Source organism: Cloeon dipterum, chromosome 2, assembly GCF_949628265.1.
Source record: "Cloeon dipterum chromosome 2, ieCloDipt1.1, whole genome shotgun sequence".
NCBI classification, from domain to species: domain Eukaryota; kingdom Metazoa; phylum Arthropoda; class Insecta; order Ephemeroptera; family Baetidae; genus Cloeon; species Cloeon dipterum.
The window spans coordinates 26,511,084-26,521,864 of NC_088787.1; the positions used below are offsets into that span (position 1 = coordinate 26,511,084).

Sequence of the window (10,781 nt, forward strand, 5' to 3'; positions counted from 1 at the left end):
CAATTGAGAGCGCAGCCCACATCAAACGCACCCAATCTGCAGCTCGAGTAATGTGATTGTTTGCGATGCCAACGTCGACTCTTTGATTTCGCAATCAGATTTCGGCTATTGGGGCTGCAGCGCCATTAATGCTCCGCCGAAGCTTCAAATGAGTTATTTTAGCCGGCAAATTGATTGCCGGCAGTGAGAGCAGCCAGCGTGTGTATATTGACTTAATGTAGTGTCGTCTCAAAGGATTACTTCCTAATTATATGCTTGCCAGTCCTCTCGGGCTTTCTCTCCAGCAGCTCCGGCAATCTCGTTTGCGAGGAAAATCAATCGCCAATGCCACTCCATAGCAAAGGGAGAAAAATGCTTCTAACTGGATTAGTACATCTTGTTACTGCTCGAGAAGGGCAAGCTAAATCAGTTAACTCATTATTATCTTGAGTAAAATTAATGCATCAACAAATCAATGTCAATTATGATGCGAGGATTTTATTCACAAATTATAGTGCTTTTATTTTCATGAAGAACCTGCAGGGATATGTTTTCAAAGGAAGTGATCTAAAACTTAAAAAGAAGGTTCTAAATATAATGACACCTCCCTTGCTAAGATCATGATAAAATTCGGTGGTTGAACCCTAAAATATTAGATCAAAATTCAAAAAATTGCCTATTTTACAGGGGTTCAAAGTTTGAGATTTTTGAAAAAGGTGATGTTTTCGGCGATTTGTAACTTGGACTCTGTTTGTGATAAATACAAAAATTTGGTATCAAAAATTATCTACGTTTGACGCCCAACAACTTCCTCAAGATGACCAACTTCATAGGTCAATAGTCAAGGTCAATAAATTGGATTCAAATTTAAAAAAATCCCACATACCCTATAGTGCATGTATATAAAAACACGCTTTTCGCTGAATCTCAGCCTCTATGAGTCAGATTTAAAAAATCGCAACATGTTTGAAACGTAATGACCTCCATTAGATAATGCAAGTGATCATGAAGGGTGCCCACCCTCTTTGAACAATTTACCACCCCCTGGAAAGCAGAGAAGGATTATTTTTTATATTTTTAGCCTCTAACTCGATAAATATAGCATGATAACAGTCAAGCATGTCCCAAAATAAGAAAATAATAAACAATTTTATTTTCTAAGCAAAGAAACTTAAACAAAAATTAAATTACTACTATTGAGATAACAAAATTTTTTTATGTTAATGTGATTTATTTTTAACATGAAATTACAATGCGTGTTTGTTTATTTAAAATAGCGTAACTTATTTATATTTAATAAGAATTTTTAAATACATTTCATAGTGTGTTTTGTTTCTTTATTACTATATATATATATATATATATATATATATATATATATATATATATATATATATATATATATATATATATATATATATATATATATATATATATATATATATATATATGTAAATGCAACTGATTTTACTATCTTAATTTGGCGCAATGTATATGCAAATAATATTGTTTTCGGCATTCCTGATCTTTTTAACGTTTATACACAATTAATTTGATTTTACTCTAATTATAATTTAGTAATTTTCAGAGGGAGCATACCCAAAATTATTAATTCAAGTTTTGACTGTTTTTGAATTTCATAATTCATATTAAAAATTTCCTCTAGTGGGAAAGATGAAAAACTTGAGCCTCCATCGATTTGTACAAGCAAGATCAATGAAAAGAAGGCAATAAATTTTTCAAGACGTTCACAGTGTCGTGCGACCATGTGAAAAAGGCTTTTTGCCTTCTCGCGTTCAATAGCAGAGCATCAATTTTATATCCGAGGGAGCAGAAGGCTGAGCGGCGGATAATACATATTTTGGCTCGGCTCCAATAATTACATCCTGGTGGGATAAATCATTTTTGAGCGGCACAACAATGCACTTCATGAAAAACGGCTACCTGCTGTACAAACGCACGCATGGACGTACAGACAACGTCGCATGTAATCGTTTTTAATAATTCACCGATGCTGAATTACAATATGCAAATGGCAAGCGGCGCATTCGCTGAAAAAGAGCGGAGATGGCAATCAGCAGAGCCGCAGCTTCGGGCCCGAGCTTTCGCGCCGTCGAATAAATCCGCTGATGACAAATCAACAAGTGGGAATTTGAGAGCGATTTCACCACCCAGACCGCTATTGATGACTTTTTAATCGGTTTGATCGCATTCGAGGGGGATTTATATAGTAAATCTAAGCTGTGTGTAAAACGACCAGAATTACAATTGTACAGTAATTTTTGTTTCTAAAAAGGTAATCAAAAGGTTCCTTAAACTATTGGTTGATTTGAAAAATACTCTTACTTAAGTCTCGTGATTTTAGTATTAAAAGGTACAAAATTTATGTTTTATCTCCTTGATATTTTAATGATTGAGCACTGCCATGAGAACCAGAACAAAAGGAGTTTTTTAATCACATGTATAGCTAATTATGTATAATGTACTATTTAAGCTAGCAGTGGACATCACTTAACCGATTAATTATATGTTCATTTTTGTGCCTTCATTGTGCAAAAATGTCCCTTCTCAAAGGCATTTTATCAAATTTTATGAGTCTTCAGCAGTCATTTGGTGTACATTAATCCAGTGCCAGCGAAGAGTAAGTTTTACACACACCACTGAGGGTACATGCATGCATTTTATTTGTCGTTGGGCGACATTCGGGGACCACACCTTTTGATAGCAATTCGGATTGTTTGTCGAGATTAGCGCAGCATGTGCGTATCCATCGAGGCGCCAGCGCTCTCGACGCGAAGAATAATATTAACTCCTTCATCTGCCCAGCATCTACCTGATAATTTATACTGCCGCTGCCAGCTCTTCTTCTTCTCTCTCGCTTTTTATATTGCTCGCGTACGGAATTCTCAAGACAAATACGCAGCACCCTTGTGCACACAAACGCGCTGCGGCTTTGTTATTTTTGTAAATAAATAAGCAAATTAGTGCTTGACAAATATTTCAAAGAGGCACAACGGCGAAGCGCCATGGAGGACCCTCGTATTTGACGAATGGGGACAGTTCAGAAAATGGCAAATATTTGAATAGTATTCATTAGACGCCTTGGAATTTCCCTCGTACGTGTTTTCATATTTTCCAATCAAATTTTTCCTTGGGTAAATAAAATGTCAATGTAACGCAGCCATCCAAACTATCAGTTGAAGGAAAATTAGGGCACCAATTTTCTAAATCAAGAAACAAAAGTGCGAGGGAAATATAAAAATTCTAATTTATCATTTTTTCCATCACGTTAATCCAGTACATTTTTTAAATTAATAATCTCATTTCTTTTGATTTTCTTTAAATTTTATCCAGTTGCATTGTTTACTTGACTCACCAATTTATTTAAACTAACATTTACTCTTCCATTCCTTCAACAGATTTATCACAACGTGTTGTTCGTTGCTCTCGTGGTTGCAGAACAAACACTTTGAATGCTGCTGAGTGAGGCCGGAATCTGATCTGGACCAGATGAAATTTTATGGAGCGGACGATTCGCGAGATAGTGCGCAGGTGAACAATAAACTGGGAGCAGCAGAAATTTCGTATTCCGATTCCGCGAGATAAATCACCGCGAGAGGAGCTCCGCAGTGCCTACGACATAATTCATAACATACGTATACCTATGTACACCGCGCGAATATCTGCTTGCCGCGGTGGCTTATAAAATTTTAAATAATGGCACCGTAAGTTTATTGTCATATAATAACACATAAATAAAATGACACAAGGCGAACAGTGTACACCCCACACACATGCATTGTTCTCTCTCTCTCTCTCTCTCTCTCTCTCTCTCTCTCTCTCTCTCTCTCTCTCTCTCTCTCGCGATTTCAGAGTGCGAGTGTTTCAAAGTACAAAGTAGCAATGATTTTAATATTGCTACATTGCAACACATAAATCACGCTGTTTGCAATGCGAAGGCGAGGAAATTAATGCAATAAATTTGCTTTTATTCCTTATTGAAAGAAAAATACACGTATTAATGCAGCAATTGCACACAATTGCTTGTACAATTGATTTTTCATAAAGCTACCAGGGTGTCAATGCGATTTGAGAAGCCTCTTTGCAAATCATTTATGCGCACCACCCACTCTTTTGAGGAAGGCAAACATCGAGCCGGAGCCTGCGAGAGGAACTCACGGTCGCAGCAGAATCTAAAGCGAGTTTTGCCTGCTCTCGGCAGAATATATTTCACCGCAGATTAAATCTGATTTGATTTTCAAATCGAATTTATTCACGTCCTGATGCATTAACTTACAAATTACAAAACAATACTGAACATGACATCAACAGCAGCCAACGTGCATGTTTTCCTTTTGCGCCAAGATAAATCAGGCACGGTGCTTTTTGCTGACTCAAAATAAAATTTTTACGGTCACCGGGAATAAAGTAAAATGCTGTACTGAATTTAGAAAATCTATTTTTAATGTCCTTGTCAGTTACCGGTGATACATTTTTTTAACGTATTCCTTACAAATATGAAGTTGGTTTGTTTAAATCTGGCACGCTCTGCGCTATCCATTTCAAATAAAAAGTAATGTCAGTAAAAACAGAAAATTGAAACGGGTTGCAGGCAAACAAATCTTGTCCTTCCACTTTCACTTTTCTAGTAGGCCCGAAACTAACGATTCCGCGCAAGTAGAACTTCCCTTCGTTCTGGATAATCAGTCCACTACCACTGTCACCGTTGCAAACATTGGTACCTAGTAAAATTAACAACCTGAATATCTTGAGGTATATCAAGTATTTTAACAAACCATTTTTCGGGTGACCAGCACAGAAATTCTGATTTGGCTTTAGATATGTTGATGCCATTTTTCTGTTGCTCTCAAAGCACTCTTGATACGAAGCAATTCTCAAGTCAGCAGTTCGTACAGTATCGGGCAGTGTGTAGTTTTCAGTAAACCCTCTTCCAGTCACCTTTTATTATTAATTTAATTTTGCTATAGGAGATTAATTTCATTAAACCATAAATTCATGTATTACCGTTCCAGTTTTGTTGACAATAAAAGTAAAATCATTATCATCGTTCCACAAACAAGCTGGCCTCACGACATCATTGATTCGCACCTTCTTTTCTCGGGAGAAAATCAAGATAGCAATATCATGCTCAAAAGTTCGATGCGAGTGACGATATCGAGGGTAAATCATATAGCCATCTGGCTAGAGAAATATTTAAGCGTATAAATCCATAGTAGTTCTAATATCTACCTTAAGCGTTTGCCTTTCAAAGTCGCTGCGAGCAGACAAGTCAAAAGATTCGAAGGTGACCAAAATTTTAGCCGGGAAAAGTAACTCGCCCTCGTCAAATAAGCAATGAGCAGCTAAATAAAAGGTACATTTATATTGAGATTTTAATCCAGTTAAAACTGCAGCTGTTTTACCTGTAATTGCAGCTCTTTCAGTTATCAGAGTGGCACCACAGAAGTCTCTCCAGAGAAATCCATATTTAATTTTGGAGAGACTCGCGTGCCATGGACTCCTGCCACGTGCTGCAGGTTCTCCTTTGTGGATGTAGCCATCGACATCGCTCCTCTTCGGTCTTCGATTAGCTCCATTTACAATCATTCCGCAGCCTGGGAAACTAGGTCCCATGGTTTTATCTGTTAGCGTTTAGTTTTGTGTTAGTCCACTAAAAAGAGTCAACTATTTAGTGAATCTCTCACTGTCAAAGTTGATTTTTGGGGGACTATCAGTAGCAATCGGCATCATTGCCAGATCGCATGAAGCGGAAATTATAGTTGGTATGTCTGCCACGATATCGGAGTAAAAGTACCGCTTAAAAATTTGATAGTGACGACTTGTATAAGAAATAGGTTGTTCTTGAATAGCGCTTTGCGTTAAAGCCCGGAGAAAAAAACGACTTCCCACTATGGTGACAAGATAGTCTACAAAATATGATTTATTTCTCTAAGAAAATAACAATTAATTATGAAATTACCACTTTCAAAATCATCGGAGCAAATTATTGTTTCCAAAATATTGCAGTACTCTCTATAAATTGTATCTGAAAAGCACTGTGTGCCCTTCTTTGCGAATCTGGTAGCCAAATCATTCTGAATACGGAGACGTTCATTTTACTAAATGCCCCATCTTAAAATTTGAATTTTTTACTTGCAATGTTTGACGAGAATTGATAGACCTCCCTTGGTTAAATAAGCAAATTGGGTTGAATCGGTCGTTCAACATTAACCGCTCGACTGTCCACAAGTAGCGAGTCTTCCCTCCAATAACAACGCGTGTTGCATTTAAGACCTAAATTATCAAGGAACAGAATAAAAAAGTAATACACAATTGACCAAGGTATATTACTTTCATATTTAACTTATCTTTAAGGCAATCACTGTCTCCAGTATTGGGGCACTCAAGTTTCTTGTAAATTGAAACCTGAATACCTCTCTCAAAATGCAGAGCAGTAAGGTCACATGAATCTTAAAAAATATTGAAATGAAAACATAACTGAAGTAAGAAAACAATCAGACCGTCAGAGACGCTGAGCAACGTTCGATCGGACAAAATGACGCATCTGCAAGGCACTCGGATCGATGACCCATAGGTTTGATCCTGGAAGAGAAGAATATTCCACGGTGGCTCACTACTCACGTTTCTATTCCACAACCCACAACCTTCAAAGCTCAGATTTTCTTGCCTGTGGCTGAAAACTAACAGGTTTTTAATATAATTCAGTTTGTATAGAATTTAATTACTTGGAGGAGGAATCGGAATACTTTCAATTGCAGCAGATGGCTGACAGTCTGATTGGTTGACGGCAACGTTATCTCCTGGTGTTAAAATGAGCCTAGCTTTCGCCAAAGTTAACAAAATGCAAATTATTGGCGATAATCTCATTTTAGTCTGTAATTCTCAAACCAGTTAAGTAATAAAAGTTAGCATAATAGTTTAATGCGAGCTTACTGTGCATTCAACGGTCGGCCACTGACGACGATTCACAAATGATTTTATCTAATTATCCAAGCTCTGGGTCAATCACTGTCTTTATCAGTCTACCACGCTCCTATTGAGTAAATGAGTGAGAATTAATAGCGGAAACATATTCATTAAGATAAGCTTTGACCTTAAAAAAATCTCTCAAATCCATTTGTCAAAATTCTTATATAGCATTTAGATATTTAAGATATTAAGGCATGCAATAAAATTCACGGAAACAGTTGATATTGGGTAAAAGAAAATACTAAGACGTGAAATTTACACTCGAGGAAGGTATTTTTAATTATTTAATAATCTGAATTGTCCTCGTTGGTTGAAAGTTAAGAATTAATTTATCTTGACAATGTTTCAACTGACGTGAACATTACGATTATTTCATCATTAGAAAATGTTTTGCAAGGTCACAGACGTGATGACGCGATCATCTTTTTTTAGATTCGATTCAAAATGATTTTAATTGCAGAACAGCAAAGCAACTTTTTAAGTAAAATAAATAAAACCAATGAGAGGTTTGGATGAGATTTTACTTTGCAAAAAGACCACGTTTCAATGCCAGTCGTGGATTACACCTATTCTCGTGTGCATTTTTCTGATTAGCTTTCGCAAAAGTCGAAACGCGATCAAAACAAAACACCAATTCGCTGCTCCTTTCACAATAAACAATGCGCCGAGCACAGCGAATGGCCTTTCATAAAAAATACAACTCATTGTTTCGTGTCGAGCGCGCATGCGAGAGTATTTGTACCTATAATTCGAGAAAAATTAGCCCGCTCGCGATGCGGCATTTATTTTTTCTGCCCGCTCAGCCCCACATGCAAATTTCCGCGCATCTGGACGCTTTATTTTTCGAGCAATAATAAGTTTATTAGGCGCGCGCATTGTAAAATTTGATTTCTGCAGACAAAGGAGCTACCGGGCAATAAAATTTAACAATGGAATTTTCGTACAGCAGCAGATGGTTCTTGTGCTTTATTAGAGAGAGGTAATGATCGGATCGTGACATTGTTCTCGGAGGTCATCTCACCTGGTCAGCCAGCCCGGAGGTCCGAGAAGCAGATTGCCAAACAACACGCTTGTCTGCTTCTGCTTGCGGAAAACGAAGTCGAATGATCCGCGCTGCGTTTCTCCTATTGTCTTCTGATAAATTGGGTGAATCATTTATTCCAGTCCGCGGGCTGTTTGCTCACCACTCCTCTATGTTATTTCCGCTCTTCTAGTTGCCCAATTTTTTCCTCTTTTTATTGAATGCTAGCAAAAGTCATAATGTCATTTTAACAAATTGAAACACAAAACGACTTTATCTTTTCTGGATGTCATGCATGAAGTTTAGGAGTGATTAAAAAAAATTTCATTTGAAAAATACATTTGATCAAAGTTCAGGAAAAAAAACTGATCGCAACAGTTACTGTTAATTTGACTTTCCACCATAGCTCCCATCCATGCGAGATTTATAAATAAACTGATTTTACATTCGAAAACTGTCCCTCTTTCATTTAGGATAAGAGGTGGTTGCGGCGGTGACTTGAGAAGGGCAATCTGAACAAGTGGCTCGGCGCGAGGATTTATTTGATCAGGGGATTGAGCAGGAATGCAAAGAATGATAAACCGATAGTAAGAAGGAAGGAGGGAAGGATATCACTCTTCGGATTTATCCACACGACGCGCCTGCTAGCGCTAGCGAACAGCCTTGCGAGGGCAGAGAGGCGATAAATCAGCGGGAAATAGAGAGGAAACCCATTCATCCAGCACAGACGGTCGGCATCGGCAGCCCTCTCTGGGAAAAACGGCGGTGAAAACTTATTTTGCCGCCGCACTGACCGCGTGTTCGCGGGGGAGAGCAAAGAAAGCGGGCGCGCAACAGAGCTGCGAAAGGGCCAGCCCTATTAAGTGGCTCCAGCACGCTCTTGATCTGCCCAAAACACTCAATTTTCCATCGAGCAAGGGGTGCTCTCTGCCTCTGCTCGGTTTATTTATTGGAAAGACGCAAAAGGGGGAACAACGAATTTATCGCGCAGCTTTTCTCGAATCAATTTATTCCTCTCGCCGCAGTATTTGTCTTCTGCCTGCTGCCCTGGTGAAAATGCAAATTGGTTGGAAATCGAGGGGAATTTAGCCGGAATATTGGCGCCTTTCCATCTTCATTCCGGAAAATGGTCTCTGGTGTTTGAAAGTGAGAGTTAAGATTTTCCTCCAACACCTTTATGGGTAAAAATCCACGTCAAATATAAATAATTTGACAAGTATGAAGATTTATCTACTACGATTACTCATAAACCAAGTTTTATTCGTAAAAATAAAAACAAAGCCTTGTGCGTTTCTTTCAAAAATTTGTGTAATATCTCACAACCAAGCATTTTTAACAAATTTTAAAGCCATATTTATATGATATCCACGAAGGTAATTGTTAGCACGGTGGTTTGGTTGCACATCTTAAAATAGGTTTTTGGAAAGATACATTATATACACGTGGTTCTGAGTAGCGAGATGAATGCAGTCATTCGCGTGAAAAAGCACAATCAAGAGGATCTCTGCAACGTAAACATCAGAACGTAACGGAGTGTTGCCATCCCCCTGCTCAATAATTGCCATCAACTTTGAAACATACTTCATCAGACAGATGCTTCCATCCCTTAACTGTGCAAGAAATATATTCTTTCCACCACTTTTGCACGCTCTTGAAAAATCGGATGCATTAAAAACACATTACCGATGTGCGTATTCCACTCTCATCTTTCCTGCACAAACGCATTTCACCGAAAAATGCTCGCTTTTAATTCCAGCGCAGGAAACTTTTATCCCTGTTTATGCAGCCGGTGGGGTAGGGATTTTTTCTGCTAGTTGGGAATTATTATCACCACGAAGTTCCACAGAATTCATTCATCGGACTTGTTCAAAGCTGCCGCGCGGATCTATTTATTAAATTTGTAAGTTTGGAGGCGGTAAATCGGAACAATAAAACTTTCTGAGAAAATGCGGTCTCCTTGTGGCTGCGATTGTGCCCTCTTGAGTCGTGTGTGTGTTTGCCTTGTGTTTCGGGCTTGTTAGACTGCGTGGCAACACTAGCAGCACGAGGAATGCCCTAATAGCGTATTTTATGCGCAATATTTCGAGAAGCGGGCCCGCTACTGTATTGTTTCGCGTTTTATCGATTTCGTTTCGGAGGAAAGGTCATTCCACGACCAGGTATGCAGCCACACACGTGAATTCGCCAGGGTCGACTTTTGATGGATTGGCTAAACTAAAATCCCACTGCATTCATCGGCTGGCTTTGACGTCAGATGCTTCTTAGAGTTTAGATGAGTGGATTTCTGTTGGTGCAACAATTATCAATAAATTTTTATTTCTGTAGTTCCTCCTCAAGAGAAACTTTATGTAAATGTTACACAAATTTAAAATACGATTCATCAGAATAAATACTTTCCTAATTTTTCACCTCAACAAATTGATTGAGATATTCTTGAATGCAAATAAATTGTGATTGCAATTTATTGTACTTAATTCAAAACAATAGAAGTTCTCAAACAGTTTTCTTCTTCAGCCCTAATTTAAGGATAAAACGCAAAACCATATGTTTTTCAATTTAATTATGCTTGACTCTATTTTTGTGAGTTGATCTCATTCCACTTTTTTTGTCACCATGTTATAGACTGAGGCAAACCACTGTTGCTATCCACATGTTGATTATCAGCCAAAAATTCCAATAAATCACGCTATTAATCAGATTAACAATACCCCTTCCACAATTTCCTGGCGCGCCTGAAGAGTTAGAAAGGCAATCGCATTCCCAGCGTTCGGCGGCGCGCTGGCTTTTCTTC

General features: G+C 38.1%; 1 protein-coding gene across 3 annotated transcripts; it reads right to left on the minus strand.

Moving 5' to 3' along the window:
- Positions 1–4,466: 4,466 nt before the first annotated feature.
- On the minus strand, positions 4,467–6,828 carry LOC135937276 (coagulation factor IX-like). Of its 3 annotated transcripts, none has more exons than XM_065480399.1 (10): positions 6,726–6,828; positions 6,501–6,680; positions 6,133–6,449; positions 5,960–6,074; positions 5,685–5,906; positions 5,403–5,621; positions 5,230–5,342; positions 5,005–5,181; positions 4,776–4,938; positions 4,467–4,721 (listed from the first exon to the last, which is right to left on the minus strand). In XM_065480399.1, exons 3-10 carry the CDS (start codon positions 6,205–6,207, stop codon positions 4,489–4,491), a joined length of 1,317 nt encoding a protein of 438 aa, XP_065336471.1. In that variant the 5' UTR covers positions 6,208–6,449; positions 6,501–6,680; positions 6,726–6,828; the 3' UTR covers positions 4,467–4,488. The 3 variants fall into 3 exon arrangements, with proteins under 3 accessions (XP_065336471.1, XP_065336472.1, XP_065336473.1); XM_065480400.1 differs by having other exon boundaries at positions 6,747–6,817; XM_065480401.1 differs by lacking the exon at positions 5,005–5,181.
- Between the last annotated feature and the right edge of the window lie 3,953 nt (positions 6,829–10,781).